Source organism: Acomys minous, assembly GCF_964271855.1.
Source record: "Acomys minous genome assembly, chromosome: 1".
In the NCBI taxonomy this organism is placed as follows: Eukaryota; Metazoa; Chordata; class Mammalia; order Rodentia; family Muridae; genus Acomys; species Acomys minous.
In genome coordinates this window covers 32,736,324-32,761,662 of record NC_140483.1, presented here as the reverse complement: position 1 = coordinate 32,761,662, position 25,339 = coordinate 32,736,324, and the positions used below count along the sequence as shown (strand labels likewise).

The window sequence follows — 25,339 nt, the reverse complement described above, 5'->3', positions numbered from 1 at the left end:
TCCAGCCGGGTCGCCTAGCAACGCTCAATTCTCGCGAGTGTTCAAATGTTCAAGACGCGCCCAGCCTTTTCCTTCCGCCCCAGCAACTGAGACGTCATTTCCGTTACGGCGTAGCCTGGCTGCGCAGTCTCCGCTCGGAACCTCGGCGTGACCTAGCCCCGGAACTAACGCACAGCATTCAGGGGACCCAATGGGAAGTGGTTAGAGAAAGGGCTGCTTCCGCCGCTAGGATGCCGGGGTACCGGTTCGGCCATCTTGTCTTCGGCTGCTGTGAGAGAAGAACAAAGGAGCGCCCCCCGAAGAAAGTTACGTCCGGACAGGACAGATTAGTTAAGGGAGGAAGATTCCTGAAGAGAACACTGACTGTTTTTAAGTGGGTATTGGGATTCTGGAGAGGTCCTGGGCCTAGCACCTCTGACGTGGCGCCATCTCGTCACTTAGACTTAGAAAGGTTGCAGTGGCCATGCGACAGGCTCTTAGGCAGAATGGTTGTACGTCTTCAATGGCAGAAATTTTGATTCTGCGGGACCTTTATGAGCTAGCTCTTGATACCAGATTTCCCAGTGCCTTCGCTCTTTACTAACAGTTAAGTTACTTTGTAGTTTTCAACATGGTTAGGAGTAAGTGATCCCACATAAGGAACGTGGAGACGTTCTTAAACTTCTGGTTGTAGCATCCCAGATAAGTAAAGTCCCTGCGCAAACCGCCTTTCAAAAATTTTTAACTTCTGACAACATAAAGACGTCTACAACACACATGGAAACATAAATGCCTGGGAGGCCAGGCAATCTGCTGTCGGCTTTATAGATGCTTCGGCAAGCAATTAGAATCAGCAGCAAGCCAGAAGGAAAGTGCTGTCGTACTAGAATTTTCAGTAATGTATCTAGACATTACAGCATGCGTGAATTTCTCTCGCAAACTTGCACAAACTACATAGTGTTTAGTTACAATTTAAATAAAAGTCGCAAACCACCAGCTGCCTGGCCGGCAGCATTAAAAATGAAAGTCTTTTTCCGGAGTGGACAATGACAAAAATGTACTGCCTTTCGAGGCTTGCGTATTGATTGTGAAAACAAAAGGAAGAGAGTATGACTACTGCTAAAGTACGGAGATTTTTATTGTATATACGAGGGAAAAGCAGACAGAGGTGGAGAGCCCAGGCCTAACATGGCCAGCTGACTAAATCGCATCATGAGAGGAGAGAGGGAGAGCAAGCAAGGGAGGTGCCTAGGAAGAGAGAGGCTACTCGGGACAAGAGACCTGTAGCAAAAATGGCTGAGTTACATTGAAGGGACAAGTTCTTGGCACAAGACACTCCAAGACCAAGTTCTCAGCACAGACTTTTTCCCCCCTGAGGTCCAAATGGCATAAGAAACAAAGACACAAGATAGAGGAGAAGGGGAAAGGAAAAAGAGAGAGGGATATTTGTCCTAGCAGACAACGGACTGTTTTTGGATAGGGAGGAGATAGATGTGGCCCATAGGCAAATGACAGTATATAAAGGTAAAAGGTGAAATTCCTTGTTAGAATGCGGTTTTACATTTTAATTGGGCATGTTAATTAAGGCAGCCAACAGGAGTGGTGGGAGGGGTTTGAATGCTGGACTTCAATAGTTTGATAGCTGGGCCTTGCTTGTCAGACTCAGGAGGAGGAAGTGGCCATATAAGGGAATAGACCTTGGCTTTAGGGATATAGTTTAAAGGTTTTTATGAAGGCAAAGGAAATAGGTGAAGGGCAAACCTGCTAGAGCCCTGTGCCAGGCTCAGGCTCAGGGGTCAGGCTGAGGGAAGGGAAACAGAAGCCCAGCCTCACAGAGGAGAGGTTTAGGTAGGGTAGGGTAGGTGAGGAGTGCTGGGAGGAGCCACAGGTACTGAGTGAGACTTATCCCAGCTTTCTGACAGACCTAACAGTATTGTTTCTTGGCTTGGGCACAGGTTACAGTGCTATGAGCTGTAAATATAACATTTGTGTGCTGGTTTGGTAGTTTATTCCTAAGTCCTAGGAGGGAATTTTTCAAAGTATTATATAAAAGACAGATCCTCCATGTGGTCTCTCTATTCTCTCTCACCCTTCTCCCCCCTCTACCTGCTCTACTCTCTTACTTTCTCTCTCTCCCTCGTCTCTCTCTGGGGTACCCCTCTCCCCTTTCTTTCTCCATACTCACTTAATAAACCTCATATAATACCTGTTGCCTGGCATCTTATTATCTTATTTTCTTGTTATTAATCATAACAGTAGCTAATTGAAATGATTTCTTCTAGCGCCTAATCCTACACTCAGGTATTTGGGACCCTAGTGTAGCCCCAAGTGTTTAGGGTAAGGACTTTTTAAAGGCAAAACCCACATCCTGGTAGTTCAGCAGTTGCAGAGGGAGGTTTTGCACAGACAAGCAGTTTTTTTTAAAAAGCTAAGATAGATAGTTTGGCTAGCTGGAAGGGGAGGTTTGCACAAGCAGGCAGTTTACCAGAAGCCAAGTTAGCTGGGGCATCTTGACCGTGGGTTTCTAGAATAGAGTTGGGTAATTTCCCATGGGATTCTCCATCAAGGAGATCAAATTCTCCTTAAACCTAAATGGCCTCAGCAAGGATACAAGATGGAGAACCTCTGCACTGTGTTGCCCTGCCATGTCACTAGTGGGCTGGTGGATGAGGATCATTTGAACTCAGTTCAGTAGCTGGAGGCAACATGCACAAAGTAGCAAGATCCTATAAGTTAGCGTATGTTTTATTGTTAAAGTGTCCAACAATAGGTAGAAACAAGGAACCAATACTCCATTGCACTCTGTGGAAACATCACTTGGCCATCCAACTTGCTTAGGCCCAAGTCATAAGCCATACTGAACCTTCAGTCTTAGTCCTTACATCATGGGCTGGTGCAAGTCCTGCTGACTTATTCCTTAAAATGTACGGAAACTCAAAACTCTTCTCATACCCTTTGCTCTTATCTGCTCTCACCCCTACCTTCTTGTTGGCTCTGGTTCCTTAACAATTAGACTTTATTATGAATTCATTAAACAAAGGCATCTTCCTTACAACCCTACTATGCTAAACAGGAGGGAAAGGAAGTTAAGGAGAACAAGACTAAACCTTCAGGGTATCCGTGGGGCGAATCCCTTAATGTCTCCAGGCCAGGACACAGATCATCTACCTGATAGAAGCAATCCGCTCCGCTCATGGTCGGATCCTGCAGCCTTGTCCCTAGTCTCTCAGCCTGCCTCCATTCAGCCTTGTCCCTAGTCTCTCAGCCTGCCCCCCTCCCTGGATGGTCAATTTGCAATACAATTGCCTGGCAGGTGTCCCCAGTCTTGTTCTTAATCCTTGGCCCAAAGGCTCCTCTCAGTCTATCACAGATGCTTCTCTCAGTGGGATATCAGTGTTGTCTCAATGGGGCAAAGCCCCCCAAGACGACTTTCACCTGGAGCCCAGTCATAATTCCTTCCACACAGTCTTCCTAGCTAAACAATGGCATTTCTGTTATTTTTTTGGGCACACTGTTTAGCTTTTTTTTTTCCCCCTCACAAGTCTGTACTTTGTCTACTGCCTAGATTGCTCACTCTTCAGATTTTATTTAGGTTTCTTCAAAGTGACGTCAGGGAAACTCCTCTAGACTGCATTAGTCAAAATAAGTGGAATCCTAGGAGAGAATAAAAGGACGAGAAAGGAATTGATCTACATAGTAGACATTGGCTAAACAAATCCAAAGCCCATAGGACAGGGGGGCTGGAATGGAAAATCATAGGTAGACTGTGCACCACAGTTTATCCACGAGAAGCCAGGAAATACTAACATGACCTGGAGCTGGGCAGGGTGGCGCATGCCTTTAATCCTAGCACTTGAGAGGCAGAGGCAGGTGGATCTCTTGAGTTTGAGGCCACCCTTGTCTGCAAAGTGAGTTCTAGGACAGCCAGGTCTACACAGAGAAACCCTGTCTCCTCCCTCCTACCCTCAAAGAAAATGAGCTGGTTAGAACTCTATTCTTCTGGAAGCATCAGCCTTGCCTGTTTATAAGACAGTACAACTAATAGAACTATGCCTACCTTGATTATCCAAGCTCTCTTCTACACAAAGTGAACTGTTTAGGGCTTTAATTATGACTTCATGGCAGCACTTAATGTTTGATTGAACAACTAAGGAGTGTAGTAGAACCAAGTTCACTCATCAAAAACTATACACCCAACCGTGTAATCCATCTCACCCTCCCACTCTGCTGTTTTGTGGTTTTTTTTTTGGGGGGGGTGGGCTTGGTTCGAGACAGAGTCTGTGTAGCCTTGGCTGTCCTGGACTCACTTTGTAGACCAGGCTGGCCTCCAACTCACAGAGATCCACCTGCCTCTGCCTCCCGAGTGCTGGGATCAAAGATGTGCACCACCACGCTCGGCCTTCTGCTGTTCTTTATACCTTCTTGCTACCTAAAGTTTTTTTTCTTGCTTGGGCACAGCTGTAGGTATTTTGCTCATCTCTCCCCCATACAAGAAAGCCACTTTGACTTTCCTGCAGTAACGGACAGTAACCTGGAATTGTGAGCCAAACAAACTCCATTCTTCTTTGGAAAAAAATATATTCTCACAGCAACAGGAAAGAAAACCAGGCACATTCTTTTCCAGGAAGTGTGGGAATCAAATCCTAGATTTAAAAAATGTTTTTACATTCTGTTTCAAATCTCCAGTTTTAAGGTCTTTCTAGCTTTTAGGCTTTAATTCTCAGAATAGAGTTCTCACATGTCCAAGCAGGGACTGTAATTCCTAATAACCGTACTTAGAAAATTAAAGATAAATAAAATATCACATTTCCTATAAGCCTGTATCTTCCCAGACACCATAAATAGTTTTGGTTTTATTGAGATATCCATAACTGTACCTTAGACCTCATGTTTCAGAATTACTCATTTTTAAATTCTAACATTCAAAATGCTTGTGTTCTGGGCACAGCTCTGTTTCCCTAGACCTCCTCTCCTTAATTATAATACCAGGGTCTTTTGGCATCTTTCTTTGTATTGGCCTGTAGGTATAGATCTATGACTGTCAGTTTTACCATTCTCTTAACCACTGGGCCAGTTTCTGGGCCTGGACTATTTACTTCGTCTACCTAGCAAGATACAGACCTTTAGTTTCTCCGAAACAAGACAGGTAATGTCTCCCATCTCTTCTACTTCATTTTCTTTTTTAAAGATTTACTTTTATTGATGTGTGAATGTCCCACCTGCACTTATGTATGTGGACTGTGAATGCAGTGCCTGTTGAGGCCAGAAAAGGACATCAGATGTCTTTGAACTAAGAGTTATAGATGGTTGGGAGCCACCATGTGGGTGCTGGGAACCCACCCAGGGTCCTCTGCAAGAGCAGTAATGTAACTACTAATCCATCTTTCTAGCCCCGACTTCACTTTCCTTTAACAGACATTTAAAATAGTTCAAGTCTTACATCTTAAGAGAGTCAACAAAACAAAACCATTTTGGCTTCTTTACCTGTCTACAAAAGTCCCCATGTACAAAACTTTTTTTAGGCATGGTGATTCACATCTGCAATGTCAACCCTCAAATAGGACTGCTGTAAGTTTAAGGCCAACCAGCCTTGGTTACTGTCTAAGTCAGTGTTCTATTGCTATGAGGAGACACCATGACCATGCAAGTCTTTATTATAAAGGAAAGCATTTAATTAAGTGCGTGTATACATTCTCAGAGGTTTAGTCCATTGTCATCATGGCAGGGAGCATTGGAGCATGCAGGCAGATGTGGTTCTGGAGAAGAAGCTGAGAGTTCTGCATTCAGATCCACAGGCCGTAGGAAGTGAGCCACTGGGCCTGGCTTGGACTTTTGAAACCTCAAAGTCCATTTCCAGTGACAAACTTCCTCCAAGAAGGCCACACCTCCTAAGCATTCAAATCTTTGAGCCTTTGGGGGCAATTCTTATTGAAGCCACCACACTGTAGAGTCACTCACGCTGTATAGTGAGACCGTATCTCAAAAGAAGAGAAAACCTTTACCTTGTTGCTATTCTGAGTGATTGGATATAGTAGATTTAGAAGTCAGGAACACCAAACCCCCCTTGTGTCCTGAGATAAAAAAAAAAAAATGCCAACAATAACACTAGAACCTGTGCACATGAGGTTGTTTCTAGTATCCCATACAACTCAAATGTTGAGTTTTTGCACAAAATTCCATTTAAATTTATTTCTTGTATATTGAAAAATGAGTAGCAGTTATCTGACCCAGATGGGCCAACTCATATTTTTGCACAAATATGAGTTTAGGAGGCTAGAGCAGCTAGTCCACATCTGCTAACTAATCAAAGGATGTGAAAATTTGGTGGATGTGCACTTAGAAGATAGAAAACATGTTTTTTGGGGAAAAAAAAGACATAATCATCACTTGGAAAGCCAAGCTAACGTGGTTTTTGGAGCCAGTTGCTTGGATCTCAGTAACTCTTCAGGTCTGTTTGTCCTTAGGGAGCGATGGTATAGATGTTCCTGTTTTATTTGAATTCATTGCCTTTAACAGTTATTAAACTAGCTTGGGATGACTTCTTTTACTTGTAATCAAAGAATTTATTGTCCTCAATAGGCTATTGGCACTGGCTATCATTTTGTTATGTACATCCTGGAGCAAACTCTTGTATATGCTTTTATTTTTCTAAGTTGACTAACATCAGTAAGTGTTATATAAACACTACAGTCAGATGAATCAAAATAAAGTCAACTTGAAAAAAATCAGACACATGAACTTTAAAACAAATGTTTATTACTGTTTAATGGGACCAAAGGGGCAACACAAAGCATTGAAAACGTCACTGGCTCACAAAACAGCCACCTTGTTACCTTCCTGGTCACATTTGTTTATTCACAAGGTTTCATTCACATATCTAAACAAGATACCAATCCAATTCAAGTTCATAACGATTATAAAAGTAAACATTTGTAGGGACAATGTACAATAAATTGCACTTTCTTAACAAGCATCACATTTACATTAATAGAGTGTACTATACATAATACATGGCATTATGGAAACAACTAACTGGTCAGTGTTTACAAAGGAATAGGCTGATGGCTAGTGTTGATTTTATAGTCAATTAGCACTTTCCAGACTAATCAACTCCTTTATTCTATCCTGTTTTCATTGTAGATGCTGGGGAAAATCATAGTCCATAAAAAGAGACAGCATAGGATTTGTACTACCTCCTCAGTAAGGGAAAGACAGGAGTTGTAAAGAAAGAAATGGAGCTGACAAAAACTGTCCCCTAATTAGCACAAAGAATCCATGTATTATGCAAAATGCAAAGAATATTAAAACCAATGTGGGAGGCCATGGGGACATCATGGATTCTGGGATCATCTCCAGCTTTATTCTTGTGCTTTCATGGAAGTTGTCTTTTGATGCATTTATAGTCTCACAAATCAGTTTCTTTGATATTTTCCTATATGTCATATAGTTATTCAAAGTTGTAGTTCAATGGAAGGAGTCGCATGTTAATCAAATGCCAATAAACAGTTTCTTCTCAATGATTCAGTTTTCTTAAACCTTTTTTCAAATACAGTTAATGATAAACCAAAGATGAGGGCAGAATGAGGGGGACACACTGATGGCGACAGTTTTATAGCATGCTTTATTGGAGGTAAGCTCAAGCTGTAGTTGGTTTGTTTTTAAAGAGGAAATTGAGAATGATACACAACAGCTGACTGTAGTCATTAAAATTCTATAAGCACCTACTTTTTCTTCTTACAATTCAAGATCATCATCACGTGGTGAGGTATAGTCTGCATGGGCGTCCTCATGTTTGCAGAGTTTTAAAGTTAAGGAACTAGGAATGTAAAGTGCCTTGCATGTATTACATATAAGCCACCATGAGAAAGGAAGAATGTGCTGAATGTGACTCTCAGCACAAAGACTAGGCAAAGTTTTGTGCATGGTCATTGGAAACAGGCCACAGAGCTGCTGTCTGGGCCTCCAGTTTTGATCATTATGTCTTGAAATCTAACGTGTATTTGGTTGCATGGTATCTAGGTAAACAAAAGAATCAGGTACTCTATAAAATTTCACAACAGACACACGCACACACGCACGCGCACACACAAACACACACACCTAACTATTCACATCATACAACAGAACTGTTTATTATCTCGTTTGCTAGATTTAAAGCAAGAGAATAATGTATTGTAGAGTATTATAAAGAATAAGTTATGAAATACAATCTTCTTTCTAAGTGTCTTTCTTAGAAGATAAAAGTAGGTCCTTTAAAAATGATCTTAAAGAAGTCCTAAAGCACAGACAACTACCTTCACGTTTGATGCACAGGGTTGGTGAATTCATGAGCAGAAATGGTTTCAGTGAGAGCACACAAAAGCTCAGTCCTAATAGTAGCCACATAATTTATTTAAAACAAAAAACAAAACAAAACAAACAAACAACAACAACAAAAACAGGGCCTTGCTATGTAACCTTGGTTAGCTTGGAACTCCCTGGGTAGCCCAAGCTGGCCTCGACTTCACACATGCCTGTGCCTCAGCCTCCTGAGTGCTGGGACTGTGGGTACACACCACCATGGCCAACACTGATACTTGCCCTCAGTAACGACTTTAAAGCTCGAACTTCTTATCTGCTGTGCCCTCTCACCTGTATGCTGCTTCAGTTGTCTTTAGCTAAGATATGAAACCCAGTAGCTACTAACTGGAAAACAGTTGAAGTGGAGTAGGGGTTGGAGAAAAATAAAAATGTACTGTAGGAAAAATGAATATTTAAAATAAATGAAAGAAAAACAAAAACTAAACTTTCACCACCAGTATGAAGGGGTATTTTCAAATAACTTTATTGGGTAAATTCAAGAAAGCCAAAAAGAAGGAATTACTAATTTAATAGCTGGTGAGGAAAGATAGATACTGTGTGAAAAGACAGTTTGCAGACCTACGTGGCTTTCCCATTACTGTTTTTGAGAGGCACTCATATACTGAAGTATAGTGAACTAAGAATTTCTTTGCATTAAGTTACATGTTTGGTACTAAAAATAACCAAACCGTGACTTGGCTCAGGATGTACACCAAAGATATGCACTCCCAAATCTAGCCTAGTGTCTTTCTGCATTCAAGAATATACTAAATGAGACCAGCAAGTTAGAAAAGCCAGGGGTTGAATCTTCATTGTATCTTACAGAACTCAATGAAAAGAGGAATGATCACCTCTCAGAAGCTGGAGACATCTGCATTTAAGGAGTGTTTAATATCATGTACATCTTATGGAAGGATGAAAACATTTGAAAATATCTTGGATACTGGGCTTGTTTATCTTTTTTTCTACAAGGAATTAAAAAAAATCATTTTAGCTGTTATGGTGCCTGCCTGTAATCTCAGCACTTGGAAGGCTGAGGTAGGAAAGCTCTAAGTTCAAGGCTAACCTAGACTACATAGTAAAACCCATCTCAAGAAAAAAAAAGTTGCAATTCTCAAATATATAAAAGAGTAAATGAAATTAAGGTGAGTAGTGACTTTACGGTGGCATTCTGCTGTTCTCAAGCAACAGTGAGGAGTGTGTGCTTTGAGGATTTGCTATGGTAAAAGAGTGAACAAGAAATCACTTAGTCCTTGGATTTTCTTTACTTCTGCTACTAACCCAAAGACAGTGTAATGCCAGGCAGTTGAGACAGAACACCACTACACATGTCCAAGAATCATGTGGTCCTGGACAACAGAAAAGATTACATATTGCCATGTGTCTTTTGTAAGTACAAGATGAAAACTCAAAAGATGTATTTAACTCGTAAAGCATATGCTCCTGGTGGTTTTGTTTGAAGAGAAAAAGGAAAGGGGCCATGAACCTGAACAGATACAGATTTTAACTAGAGCCATTCTTTTTCCCTCATTTACCACTTATGAAAAGTAGACAACTTAGGTGTTCTGTGGAATGCATTTATTTTTAGGAGTTAAAAAGAACTGTGAATGTTATTTGGAAGTTCACAAAAGTGCACTTTAATTTAGCTGGCCATTTGAAAACGTGACGTGTCCAGAGCATTCTGGACTCAAAGTGCACAGTAACAATAAAGCTAACCAGCTGCTCTAAGTGACTGCCAGAAACGGTAGTTGTTCTATTTTATGGAATTTTGTATTTTAGGGAATGTTGACGGCAACAGAGACACCCGGAGTGCTAGTAAAAAGATGAATCTACAGATGAAGGTGTCAGAAGGGAAAGAGAAACTTCTATGTGGAGAGCATCGTGTGTAAGTGTGACATATCAAACAACCATATCTGAGATGATACAGACATTTGAAGATGAAAGAAATTCTTACTAGAACTCAAAAATGATTTTAGAGGAAGGGATCTATCATGAGCAACTTGAAGGCGGGGCTGAGAGGGCTCTCTCAGAGTGCTGTTACATTTACAACATATGGCACGGAGGAGACCCACTGTGGCACTGCGTACTTTAAGATACTTTGGAAACAGTATGTTTAACAATGAATCTAAATAAATGTTAAAGTACATGACTGACAGAGGTTTGGTTGCTGTAAAGGGACCAGAGACTTCCACAGTAGCTTAGAAAATGGAAAAATTTTGTTCTTACCAAAGAATTTCTTGTAAGGGTTATTTATATAGGTATGTCATATATAATTGAAAAAATATTTGCACCAATTTTTTTAGACAACAACCTTACCTTTCCATGAGTTAAGTATTTTTATAAAGGTTTAGTCAATCAAAAATGTGAAAAATGCACTTGTTTCTCTTTAATCCCAGGTGTACAGGGCACACTCTTTGGGGGTAAGGGAAAAGTTAGGAAAGCTGCTGGGAAGCTTTCCTCAACTTCCTTGGCAACATCACATCCTTTCACACAGCACAGGACATTGGTGTTTGCCTTAACAAGTTTGTCATCGTCCAGTGACTCATCTCTGGTCCACTCGAAGTATAATGCCTGAACATGGGCCTTTTTAGACTTCTTCAGGGAAGGGTCCCTAAGCCTGCAACTTACAATATCCATCTTTGTGGTTACATCTGCCACAAGCTACCTCTGTGTTCTTATACAGACAGATCAGGAGACTGAACCCTCTGTGGAGTCCTTAAGGGATCTGCTAGCATGCCAGCGCCAAATGATTTTATTGCATATTTATTGCAACTCTCTATTTACCTAGAGTGCAGTAGCCCATCTACTCCACAGCTCTTGGCACTCCATCCCCAAATGCAGCCAACTCAGAGTAATTTGGAGGGAACTCTCAAACCAACCTCTGGCCTGCTCTTATCTTGGCATAGGGGTGGCTGCCTGACACTGGAAGCCACTTTCAGGGTAAAAACCTGTAAAGTGATCATGTGCCACCCCACAGTGTGCTTTATATAATTAATCATCCTGGAATATTAACGAGCCTTAGCTTCCCTTTAAAAAGAGAATTCTGTCACAAAGGTCTTATCATTTTAACTTTGGATTAACATGTCTCCATTTTTATGTAAGATAAAAAATATTATGAAGTTAATTCTAAACAAAAGCATTTAGTTCAGTTCTAGATACTCATTTCCAACTAAATTTCAGGCATATAAAACAATGTGTAATACTATGATGAATCTGAATGTGGCTTTCCATGAAGAAGCTGGGAAATAGATATTCAACATAAATCAGGCCAGTTTAAATAGCATCCCTTTGAAACATGTCATACACAAGAGATAGAGCTACTGAGAGATTCTAACTTGCTTTCTGGTTTCCTTTGCTTTCTTTCAAAGGGACAACAGGAAAGTTCTTGGTTTCCGTCGTTTGATTATTGTGCTCTTGTGCTTGGCAGAGGCTAGAGCTATGTGCTCTCCTTGGGCGGCTGGGGCGCCTGTGCTGGCTGCAGGGGCTGGGTGCCTGCAGCTGTTTTGATAGAGTTCAGGGTTTTGCTAAACCAAGAGTTTTTTGCAGCTTGTATTTCATTCATAAGCGTTCCTCTCTGATGCTCAAGTTCCTAGTGGAAGAAGATCACAGGTTATATAAATGTCAAAGGAAATTAAGAGATGCTGTTTAGATTCACCAGGCCTCTGCAGCCAGCCCTCCCTCAAAGCCCAGGAGACATTTTGTTGGCTTCCTAATGGAAGAGAAAGTTGAGAGCTAAAACGGTTACCTATGAAAATGAGAATCTGTGCTTTCTATGAACAGTGAAATTAACCACATTTTATTTTCCCCAACTCCCTCCCATTTAGGTCTAAATTTAGATTTAGGCTGCAACTGAAGACTACATGTTTAAAACCACAAACAATATGAGTACAAATGAGTTCCAATTCGAAAACTGCCTTGGAGAACACTCAGGGTCCAGAGGAGGCTCGCTAATGTAGCATGGGCGTGGTGGAGAGGTGAGGGAGTTACTGGGTTAAAAGCAAACAGATTGGTCCACCCGGACACCAGGTCCAGTCTTCTAATTGCTACAATCCACACTGAGAGACTGGAGGAAGGAATTTGGCAAAATCAGCTGAGACTCCTTCCCAAAGCAAAGCATGCGTTAGCCTCTTGTGAAGGGAAGGGAACAGTGGGCTGTCATTTCCAGATCAGCCAAACAAAGTGACCAAATGAAGGGTAAACTGAAAAAAAAAAGGCATATTAAATTCTCATGAAATATAACTTTAATTATTAAGAGTTCATTTAAATTAGGTTTGGATTATGCAAATTATGTATATACTATATGATGTGATGGTGCAGGATATATTAGGGATACAAGATGCACTGTAAACAGGAACATCGTGACTCTAACTAAGGACAGTGCTTTAAAGCCCAGCTTCTTAGGACAGGGTTTCACTTCATAGCCCAGGCTGGCCTCAGACTCTCAGCGATCCACATGCCTCTGCCTCCTGAGTGCGCAGAGTAAAGGTGGGTGCCTCGATGCCGGTGCTAGTCCAGCTTCTTAAAGTAGAGGCTGAGACCACCTCTCCAACATGTGAGACATACAACTGAATGTGGGGAATGGGGAAGGTCATGACAAAATTTGGTAATGTTAAGAAATTAACTCAAAACCGAGGTGTAGTGAATCTGAGGTGTTCCTGACATGGAACATAGGTAAGTTCATGACATTAACGCCAGCCTTGGTGCTGAGCACAACATGTCCATGTTAGCACGGCAGGCTCTCATGCCAGGCGGCCCAGCAAATGCCACTTCAAACACACTTTGGCTCAGATTTTAGACTAGTATATGTTAATATGGTATAGCATTTTTATTGTACATAAAAAACTTCCTGTCCTTACAGAAGCCGAGTGATTTATTTATAGAAACTTTTTATTTTTTACTGTTTTTCATCGTTCTGTAGCACATAAGTATCAAAGTGATATATATTTGAATTATACTGTATTAGAGTGTTTGCTTTTAAAAAAGTGTTGTTTGGGAGCTGGCAAGATGGCTCAGTAGGAAAAGAGCACTGGCAACTCTTTCAAGGACTCAGGTTCAGTTTCAAGCACCCACATGGTAGTTTACAGCCATCTGTAAATCCATCTCCAGGACACCCAATGTCCTTTTCTATCCTCCACGGGCACTGTACATATGCGGTGCATAGACATACATGTAGGCCAAACACCCATATGCAAAAATAAAAATCATTCTTTAAAACCTACAAAAAATCAGCTGTTTGAATTGCTGGCAAGTTTCATTAAAAATAAGCCATGAAATACATTTTATCTCAAAATTTAGAACAGAATTTATAGTTTGTGAAATGGTCTGGAATAGACTTCTGACATGTTGGCACTAGGTATTTATGTGAAATGGCATTCTTAGAACTGACAATTCCAAAATTAAAGTATGAATCAATTCTGAATAACATTGAGAATAACTTTGTCCCACAGTATGAAATATTCAGCCAAATTTTATAATTATATCAAACTAAGTATACCACCTTACAAGTCAAATTTACTTCATCTAAACATTTGACTATCTGTATATTGGAATTGTTTAAAAAAGTAAACGTTTTATGACTTACTGTTACTACATGTCGGGTTTGCAGACCTCATCTATGAACCCAGGGCTGTGTCAATTCTCTAGAGTAAAATGGGGTTGTTTGTTTTGTGTTCTTTTGACCTTTTCTCACATCACCAACCTGAATTTTGCACTTGGCTTCCACCAGCTGCAGTTTAGTCTGCGCCAGTTCCAGCTCCAGCTCCCGCAGCTGCTTCTTCAGCGCGTCCTTCTCATCCTCGGCTCCCATGCCCTGGTCCTCTCTGGTGACGGCCACTGGCTTTAAGGCTCCTTCCTTGCTGAATATGTCACTGCAGTGTTTGCATGCCATCATCTTACCCTGCAACATACAAAAGAGACACCAAACTTCAAACTGTATCTTAGAGGTAAACAACTTCCTAAAACGCTACATGATTTTTAATGGTAGCATATTGCTTTCATATATCCTAACTCTGAAAGCATTGTTTGACTTGGCTGTCACCAAATGATTGCAGTCAGTACAAAAGCCACCAGTCCCAGAACAGGTGTTCCTTGTACAAGCCCTTCTCTTCTGCAGTAAGCAAAGATAAGTATAATCACTGCTGTGGTTCACAAGATGTGGGTCGTGACGTCTTTCGGGGGGGGGGGGGTGTCAAATTACTCTTTCACAGCGGTTGCCTAAAACCATCTGAAAACACAGCTATTTATATGAAGATTCATAACAGTAGCAACATTACAGTTATAAAGTAGCAACAAAATACTTTTATGGTTGGGGTCACCACAGCATGAGTAGCTGGATGAAAGGGTCACAGTGTTAGGAAGGTTGAGAGCCACTACCTCAAGGGACTAAGGTAACATAGTTTGATCTCTTCAATCCCCACCAGCGTGTCTCTCATTTTTGTTCATAATCTACCCTTCACATTATTGCTGAGTGGTATTCACTGGATACATTGGAAAAATCACTGCACTTTCAATTTCTTACTTAACCTGTGGCAATAATTAATCCAGTTCTGGCACAAAATAAAATACACTAAATATCTGCCACACTTTTATTGTTGACTAAATATCTGGTGCCTAAATGTTCATACTGACTTTTTATTGGACTGTAAATGATGAAAATTTACCAAGCTATAGAAGCAGCCTCCCAGCCCCTTCCATCTGTCTCACGATGGTGGGGAGAGGGTTTACTTGATATTGAACAAGGGGCCTCTGTGTCTGCTAGGCAACTGGTCTACAACAGCGAGTATCAACTCTTAGATCAACAACTGTATTAACTTGAATAAAATAAAAGACTAGACGGATGCCATAAAAGGAATATCTTCATAGAAATCAAGGATTCTGACATGGGCAGGCACAGTATGAGAGATATGGCAGCTAGAAGTAAGAAATCAGTGTTCTCTGAGGCCTGGTGTAAAGGTCCTTCTATACCATGATGGAGTCATTCCATAAGCTCTATGCTATATGTTGAAGGTAGATTTGTCTACTCAAATTAATGTTTTGTACCATAAAGTAATAAAAGTCCACTTAAAATGTAAAGACTGGATCTATATCATCCCTCAAATTAATCTAAGTATTATTTAACCTCTAAAATTATCTTACAACACAGGCAATGTCCTATTTTGAAGAAAAACTTAAGATTAGAGAAGTTAACCTCCAATTCCTTTACGTGCTAAATTGCCCCCAGAGACACTTCTGAAAGCTGTATATTTCCAAATAGAAAGACAACTGGTAAACTAACACTGTATTGGTATTCTTAAGAATATATTGTATATTGATACTATTAAGAATAGTAATCAAGTTGGTGTAATGATATTTTTATTAGTTTTTTGAGAGTTTCATACAACTTTCTGCTCCCATTACTCATTTCTAAGGAAACAAGCAATCCCTTTTCTCAAGTGGAGAAGTGAGATAAGCATTTTTACCCACCAGGGGGCAGCGTAAAGAGAGCCGGTACACATTTTCTTGAAAAACAAATCATTAAAAACTGGCTTCCAGTTTAGTGTTTTTATTGGGTTCCTGAGTGTGAGAAGAGTGGGTCTCTGATTCTTGTGCCTTCCTTCTGTTTGTCTTGTCCAACTCCAATGTGATAATTTTTGTTTTATCTTATTATATTTTACTATGTTATATTTTATTATTAAAATAAAAACCATTTGCTGAATCAGCTGGTTACTAACAAGTGTTTTCCAGCCAGTAGAGTTTGCTGTTTAAGAGCATGCCAGACCCAGGTGTGGTGGCCTATGCCTTTAATCCCAGCACTCGGGAAGCAGAGGCAGGTGGTTCACTGTTAGTTTGAGGCCAGCCTGGTCTACAAAGGGAGTACAGGGCAGCCAAGGCTACACAGAGAAACCCTGTCTCAAAAAAAACAAAACAAAACAAAACAAAACAGGGTGCCAGGAAGACCCTGCACAATCCAAATCAAGGCCAGATGACTCGAGCTGCTGAGCACCTCAGGTTCCCACCCAAGAAAGACATAGACCCCGGGCTCTCCTGCCCCTCCTTCCCACTACTTGCCTCTGAAGTCCTACGCCATCTATAGCAGCCTAAATGTAAGGAAAGACATCCTGGGGCAGGAAGGGACTAAGACTCTTCAGTGTCTGGCATGTTAATAGAACAGGGAGAGGAGGCTCTGAGGATGGCTTTGGAAGAAATCACATAACAGAAGTAGCCTGCCTCTTACCTTTACTGCTTCCAGCTCCTCCTTACTGGCTGCTTGCTGTTTCTCCAATCTGGTACTTAACTGAGAACAGATCTAAAGGCAGAGAAGACAGTCTCTTTACTAGAAAACAGTGAGTGTGACATAACTGTTTATCAACCCACAAAGCACACCAGCACGTCTGATCCTAGGAGACCTTTTGCAAGTGAGCAGCACCATAAACGCGGTGATTTCTGAAATGAGCAGGGCCTGAGTGCTCTACGTGTGAAGCATAGCTTAATCAGGAGAGACATGTTACAGGGTAGATATGGGTTCCTGCTATCACTAGCTTTCCGTGGCTGGAATAATGGATTTAAAGTCACCCATGGAATCACTTGTAGAATCTCTGTTGAGAATCTACTTTGTACAAGGTGTTATACTGGGAATTCAATGAAAGGAATTCTGAACCAGCGACAGTTCCCACTAGGCTATAGAATATCTTTTCAATCATAACAGTCCTTAGGTGTCACAGTGAGTAAAACACTTCAGCTCCTTCATGACTACAGTGCTGCAGTAATCAAACGAAAACAATGGATGTACAGGGTCTAGCACTGCATAGCACCTGGCCAGCAGGAAGCACACATTTAATAAAACTACTTAGTGATTGATTCTGAAATAAGGTGTTGATAAGTACTGGGAACAAGTAGAAATAAATGCTTTCCAGAGTGAAAATATTTAAAAAGTAGAATGTCTAAATCTATTGTCTGAAATAAGAATCTTTTCTTTTATAAAAACTAATGAAAATAAGTCTTAAAACATATGAAACAAATTAAAACATGAATGAAAAGCAAGGGATATCAAATTTTAAAGTATACACTGGACTAGTAACATGTATAACCCATCTAAATTTGCTTATTTTATGTATACCAGTGTTTGCCTGAACTCATGTGTGTGTACCACATATGTGCCAGGTGTCTACAGAACTCACAAGAAAGCATTGGAGCCTCTAGAAGTGGAGTTGCAGATGGTTTGAGCCACTATGTGGGTGCCGGGCAAATGAACCCAGGTCCTTTGTAAGAGCAACAAGTGTTCCTAAATACTGAGCCATCTCTCTAGCCCCTCACAGACATTTTTTAAAATTCCAGTTAAGTCAAGAGTGGTGGTGCAAGACTATAATTCTAGCACGTGGGGAAGCAGAGGCAGATGGATCTCTGTAAGTTCAAGGCTAGCCTAGTTTACAAAGCAAGTCCAGGGCAGCCAAGGCTACACAGAGAAATCCTGTCTCAAACGACAATAATAACAATAACAAAAACAACACAACTCTTCTAGTTACTATATTTTTAAAACTTAAGGTATGGAGAGATGGTCCATGTATAAGAGGGATTTCTGAGCAAGTGTGAGGAGCCCATGTTAAAAGCTGTGCTGGAGAGATGGCTCAGAGCTTAAGAGCACTGACTGTTCTTCCAAAGGTCATGAGTTCAATTCCCAGCAACCACATGTTGGCTCACAACCATCTAAAACGAGATTTGTATACATAATAAATAAATAAATCTTAAAAAAAAAAAAAGCTGTGATCTGGAATGCATAGCTTCTAGGTATGGCTGTGCATCTGGAATACATTGGCAATTAAAATACATTTGCATGTGGTGTCAGGTTACAGGGCTCACAGTCTTCCTGTTTCCTGTGCTGATTTGAATCTAATCACTCTACAAGAATCTCAGAACTACCTTTGCCCTTTCAAACAGAACAAACCATCACTCCAAACAGTCCCCATGTCTCCCTATTTTTTACTATTACTACTTTGGCTTTGAGCTCTATTTCTTTTCACTTTTAATCTGAGATGTGCCCCTGCCTGTGCATCTCTCCCACTGGCTCCATATTCTTCACTAGATCCGAACAGTACCAATAGTACATCTACCAGCAGCTACTTTCTGCTCAGAAAAAAAAAAAAAAAAAAAAGCCTGTTTCAAACAAAATACAAACCCTAACTCTTCAGCCCAGGCCTGGGCCCCTAGGGATCTGTTTCCCTTCTGTATCTGAATCTCTTGCCAAATGAAATGTTTTTCTGCTCACTAACCTACCCCCATGCCATCCCTCTTTACACCACTTTCCACCCAGCATCCCTCCAAATCCACATGCCAACTCTTGCCTAGCCTTTGAAGTGCAGGTCAAACCTTAGCATGTCCACAAAGGCCTTCCTGCACGCACTCTGGGAACACACATGCTGATAGGAAGAGATATTTCCTCACTGCCCATATGCAGTGGGTTCCTTATGTCTATGCACAGGAACTACCCTTTAATTCTGAGAAGCTGGAGGGTGATGTGAAAGTGCACATTTGTAATACCAGCACTGAGGAGCTGACGCGGAAGAATAAAGGGTTTTAGGCCACTTGGGCTACTGACTCAAGACAAAAGAACAATAAAAAACAAAACAAAAATATTTTCTAGAGAAGAAAAGTAGATTAATTCATGTTGTGATCTCCTGAAGTATCAAGATTCACCACCAGAAAGCATTAAAAACCATGCAGCTATCACAAAACATGGAAGATACCCCTGAAATCTCACTCTAATTCATATTCCATGAATAGGAGGGATATTCACACATACTCACTAGCACATACATGCACACACATACACACACATGCATGTCTCTGTGTATGTATGTATGTATGTATGTATACATGTATGTATGCATATGTATATGTTTATGTAAGTATGTGTGTATCTATGTGTGTGCATATTTATGCATTTATTACTATGGATCTACAATCCTGACCCAGAGGCAACCTTACGAAAATGATGTTCCTAGTATATGAATGGACTAATATCCCTCCAGAAAAATAATAGGAATTACACAGTTTATCCCCTTTACATACTTATTTATATAGCATTTGTTTATATAATGATGCATACTCAATACAGTCATTATCTCTAGTTAGTACAATTAAGAGAGGCTTGTTTTATATTTTTCTGGCTGTAACTAATTTTCTATAAAACATATTTAACTTATTTGCATAAAAACACACCATAAAAATGTACATATCAGATGTCAATGTCCTTTGTATGTTGGCATACAAAGAAAATCAAAATAGCACGAAATTCAGAAATCTAAGAACATAAGTGCTCCACTTGAAGTCTCATAGGATAAAAGGTCCTTGCCATGTCCAGCCACCCCAACAAGGACCTGAAGATATAGCAGGAGCTGGAGTGAAAGTGTTCTAGACACCCTGGGGACGGTGCTAGGAGCATCTTCAGGTAAGCACAGTTCTCTATTAACGAGGCATTGTAAGGTCCACAGAAAATGTTCTGCTAGTACTGGTTGCAATGGGCAAGTCTAAATAACCAGCCTGGGGGAGGGAGGTTACGTCATGATTTTGAAACATGAGAGCAGATGATATGATATTCCCTTAGCCACTGCCATTTAATATAGTTACTAAGCTTTGCAAAGAACAGTGCAACCTACTAGAAGAGAGTCCCAATGGGACTGTTGCCGATCCCATAGGAGCTACCCAACACTAAAAAAACTCAACAGATGATGTTAGCCAACTAGGCTTCTCAAATTACCAGCCAGAAAAATCCAACTATTGCCTACTCTAGAGTAGAGAGTTAAGTTAGACATTGGTCTCAGTAAATCTAGAAATCTCTGGCAAGAACACACCAATAAATAAATAAAATAAAAGTAATTGCTCTTATAGAAAAAATTATAAACCTGCAAGGGGCACATTACCTGTTTATACTCAGCAATGATAGCTGTAGTCTTCTTTATCTCATATTCTGCCTTTTCTAGTTGTTTCCTGAAGACTTCTTTTAGCTAAAAAAAAAAATATATATATATATATATCAGTACAGTCAAACTTGGTTTTTTAAAAAATATTTTGTTTTTAATTTTGTGACTGTGTTTGTTGGTATGCACGTATATGTGTTGGTACCAGTGAAGGTAAGAAGAGGATGCTGGATTCCCTAGACTTGAGTGACTGACAGCTGGTTGTGAGCCACCTTGGATGGTGGGAACTCTGATCCTCTGCAAGAACAGCAAGTGCTCTTAGCTGCTGAGCCATGTCTCTAGGCCTCCCACCAAAATGCTGATCAATTTCCATAGACATCTATAGTCAAGTCTTCCTGAGCTTCCTGACTTAAAACCTACCACTTACAGTGATGGAGAAGGCTTTCTGTTCTACAAAGCAGAAGACACACAAGTAGCCCTAGCCCTATAATAAAACTGTTTCTGCTTTCCGAGTACTTGATAAACATATTGCTAAGTAAGTGCCAGTTCAGAAGCGGTCTTTATTGTGAGGCTACAACAAAACACCAGGGCAATACTGTGTTCTAAGTGTGCTACTCTTAAAGCTATGCTGTACTTAGGTCTTCCTGTCTACAGCCCCCATGGCCACTGCTATTGCAGACAAGAGGCTTTGGGGTCAGAAAGGGATGTAAGGTAAGAGCTCTTGAGAAGAACTAGAGGCACACAGAAGGAGAAAAGTGACACAGCACAGGGAAAGTTGTTCATCAGTGAAATGCTACATTATAAATATTATACTTACAGCCAAATTTTCTTTTTCTTTTTCCCTTTTTTTACCAGCAGCTATATAAGTCTAGGTCAGAGGAAGATTAAGAATGAAAAAGCTCAGATACTAGGATTTTGCCAAGTTGTTGGCCAAACCGGAATGTAATCTAGCACCTTGAAGGTGCTAATGACACACCTCTCCTTATGTAACTTTTCTCTGGCTGCTTAGATGAAGGCCTTTGAAATTCTTGAGAATAAATTCAGTTTATATTTAGCATTTCTGAGTTTTCCTCAGAAAGAAAGTCACTCATGGTTTTAGAAAGCTTCTCCCTGTGGAAGTCAGTTATGTTCTAAGCAGGAGATGTTGGCCATGAATAATTCCATAACATCCTCTTCAGCACTGCAGAAGCTACTGGTGGAGGTCAACGCCCTCAGAGTCAGGCAGTGTTCATAACTACTTCAGAAGAGCTAATGATCTTGGATAATGACAACATTTCCAGATTCATCAATGCTCTAGGACCATAATTCAAAGTCACTAAATCTAGAAAAATCTCAACATTCCTGCTAGACATCTCAATGAAGGAAAACTCCTAAAAGATGTTCAAAGGCAAAATGACTTCTTAATATCCCCCTTGATTTGGGGGAAAATAAAATTTTAAATTTGTATAAGTATTAACCAAATTCTTGTCAATGTATCTATACACAAAAGCCTGCTGGGCCTTTCACCTGGGCAGTCTCCTCCTCTTGCTTCCTCTTCTCTTCCTCAGTTTCCACCAACCTCTGCTTGGTCAGGAGGAGCTCCTTGTTCAGCACATCAGCCTTGTCTTCTGCCTGCAAGTCAGTAAGCATGACAGACAGCCGTAAAGAAGGAGGCAGAACGCTTTCTCCAGTCTCACAGATGGCTACCTCCGGCTGTTCTCATCCAGCTGACCTCGGGGGTGGTTTTTCCCCCAGCCAATTTTATGCTGCCATTTGCTTCACATTATTCCTAATCATTTCAGAGCAATGCTTTATAGTCAATATCACCGAGAGTTGGAGAGACAAATCTGGGGTTCAGTACCTAACATGACAAGTGTGGCGTAGATTCAGAATTGAGTGATCTTGAAGTCTGTTCTCTCTAAACACGTGTGGCACCTTTTCACATGTCCAAGAACACATGATCGGAATAGATGGACCTGATGAGGAGGGAGAGCCTTCCTCTAAAAGAAGCTTCAGTTTTAGAAGCACATGGGGAGGGCTCAGCGAGGACAAACAGACTGATCTATGGACAATATTTAGGTCGGAAAATTGGAAGACCAGATGGGGTAAACTGGCCCACAATATCACTCATATCGATGTGTGAGTAAAGGAAGAAGAAATTAAGACAAAGAACCTATTGAGGGGCTATGAAGTTTGTACCAGAAATCCAGAAGGAGCTCAAAGACAGTACTTTCTTGTTAACTTGGATTTAGAACCAAAAATAACCAGAATTCTCCTAGATCTATTTAGTATAGCTAGCCTTGTCTGCTCCGAGCTAGCCACACCCACACATCACAGTGAACAAGGCAGCCTTATTCACTCCCATCTAACTGCCTCTGCTGTTCTGTCCCTCCTGTTATACTCCACAGTGCTGTGGTAAGCTGTGTGTGGGACTTACAGGTCTTGCTAGCTTGCTTTAAACACCAGGAGAAATCGTGTCTTTTTTGCTTTTCACTGTGTCCCTGCGTCACAGCCACCCTGGGGATATAGGCTCTAGGGCAGCAGACTGCTTGCACAGGGGGTGGTAGAAGGCCATGGGAGGAGCTTAGCAGAGAACAGCCTGAGGCAGAGGAGAGGCAGCTATTTGAAGAAACTGTCTTAGATGACAGTAGCCAAACACTGTCCAAGTAATCTGGCACAGTAGCCAAGTGGCTTCTGTTTGTGTTTCGACATCTTTTCCACGTGTCTAAATTGCTGGGCCTGTAGTCTGCTGGAACCTGGCCGAGAACTGCAACCCAGCTTCTCAGGTCTGACTGTCCTCCAGCTCCTGTCTCACTATGTTCTGGTGGCCAAAACTGTCTCCAGAGCATTCAGAACTACTGGGCATTTACAGTGAAAAAGTTCCTTTGGCATCTTAAAGACTCAGGGTGGCAGGGGTGGGGGCTCAGCAGACAGCATGCCTTATCTATAATGCCCTCAGTGCTATCACCACATAAATGGGAGTTGGGAGAGCATGCCAGCAATCCCACCACTCAGCAGGAGAAAGCAGGGGGGCCAGAAGCTCAAGATTACCCTTGACTGTACAGTGAATTTGAGGCCAAGATGGCTACATCTCACACACATACACACACACACACACCACTACCACCACCACCAACAGCATTTGCCCCACCCCATCCCACCCCACATCTCTTAAAGACTCTAAAATTTATTCTGACGCATTAAACTTAAGATGGAGGGGAGCAGTGATTGGCTTCCTGGGTGAGGGCACTGGCCACCAAACCTGACAACAGAGTTCTATTCCTGGAACCCACATGGCAAACGGCAAGAACTCACTCCCACAAGTAGTCCTTTGACCTCCATATACATGCTGTGAAGCATGCACATCCCCATAAGCAACATAAACTAATCCATAAATATAAATAAGATTTAAATGTCAGGGGAAAACATCAGAGGAGCAGATGGACATACTAAAATTAGAGGTAGACCCAAAAACGCAATTTGCAAAAACTGGTAGTTAAGTATTCATGAATTGTGGGAATTTCAGAGATTATAGAGCTTAAACCTAAATTCTAAGAGTTGCTATCCAGATGACTGAGGTGATTCACCAAGCAGGAGACCCTCCTCAAAGTCTCCGGGTGGTCACATCATGGTGTATCAGAAAAAACCAACTACACCCAAGTTCTTAAAAACAAACCAAATCTGCCTCCCCCTGAGTCCAGCTCTACCTGAGAATACTGAGTTCTGTCAATAAAAAATATGGCAACAGCTTCTTCTTTTTGCCACAACCCAGCAAATTTCACTTTGCAATATGCACAGTATAAACTCAGTATTACATGTTTTAAAAGCTGGATGTCTTCAAGAGCGATTAACTTAGCTTTTTGACAACCTGAACACTATTCTATGAAACAATGCTACGTAGACGTCAATGGGAAGCTTCTTGAACCTTGTAGCATATCCAGCCATTTTCTAGTTTTGGAACTATAAGAAACAAGCTCTTCCTTGTGAAATATTTTTAGAAACACCTGAACCTTTATGCAGAAGACCCTGTCATTTTTATGTACATGCTCGCTACTGAAGAGTGACTGTGAGGCCATGGTAGGTGGTCTTACATAAGTTATCAACAGAGTGTTAATATATGCTATTAACAAAGTGCTGTGTGCCCTGCAGGTGAAGAGTCCCACAGTCTTCTAGGAGACTTTACTCCAAGAGTCTCCTCTATGTCCCACAGTGAAGTAGAAGTCATTTTCCTACTCATCAAAATAGGGCCAGGGCCAGGTCTTGAACCTGATTCCCCTGTAAAAATAGGTTTCCAGATTTTTGTACAGCTAACAGTTTTATACCTTGTTCAAGCAGACATTATCTACAATGTTTAACAAGCATAATATTAGGCAGATTTACTCAAATTCCACCTTTGAACCGATATTCTAAAACCTTTATCATAATTTGATAACCTGAGTAGAACCCTATCATATCTTTAGTCCTGATGATTATCGATATTTGAGGTTCAGATCACAGTTGATGGCTTCTGTGACATAAACAGGGACTACACGGCCCACTTAACCACAAGTCTACCAGTAGCCTGATCGCAGGCTGAGGTAACAGGCATGAGGAGCTTAACATAATGGTTCCTGATAGAACTCACTCAGCCAATTGTACAGTTTAGAACAAAACAAAACAATGTACCTCTCAAGACCTATAGCTTCTGGCCTGTGGTCAGAAGGAACTCAAACATACCCTCTGTGGGAAAGCACTAATTCTTTGTCCCTTGAAAGCAGGGGAGAGCAGAAAGGGCCCAGAAGCACTGAAATGAAGATGTTTCTTCGATTGTTTCTGATCTGTGAGGCGTCTTTATTTAGTAAGGAGTCTAGGAGTGAGTCTTCAGAAGAGACCTCTGCCCAAGAGGAAAGCTGAAGTGCCTTTGCTGTCCAGGGCATTCAGGATGCCCTACCAGCACTACAGCAACAAGGACAAGAAATTACTGATTTTGAAAATGTACCTAGTCAGCATTTATTTACTTTACATATGGCCTCTCATACAACCCACTTTCATGTTTGTTACTGTTTACTATTTTGATTAAAAGACTGGATTCTGATCTATTGAAAGCAAAGGCCCTGGGCAAACAGGAGGAACAGGCAAAGCCAGTTTTTTAAACTCCCAGGCTGATGCAC

The 25,339-nt window shown here is 41.1% G+C and overlaps 1 protein-coding gene across 5 annotated transcripts in view; it reads right to left on the bottom strand.

The window, feature by feature from the left end:
- Positions 1-6,715: 6,715 nt before the first annotated feature.
- RABGAP1L (RAB GTPase activating protein 1 like) overlaps positions 6,716-25,339 on the bottom strand; it is a 573,647-nt gene continuing 555,023 nt past the window's right edge. For all 5 annotated transcript variants that reach the window (XM_084782439.1, XM_084782441.1, XM_084782443.1 and 2 more), the window contains 5 exons: positions 21,717-21,821; positions 20,214-20,297; positions 16,532-16,603; positions 14,018-14,215; positions 6,716-11,908 (listed from right to left, as the gene is read on the bottom strand). In XM_084782439.1, the coding sequence (XP_084638565.1) occupies positions 11,756-11,908; positions 14,018-14,215; positions 16,532-16,603; positions 20,214-20,297; positions 21,717-21,821 (612 nt within the window). In that variant the 3' untranslated portion in view covers positions 6,716-11,755. The remainder of the gene's footprint in view (positions 11,909-14,017; positions 14,216-16,531; positions 16,604-20,213; positions 20,298-21,716; positions 21,822-25,339) is intronic.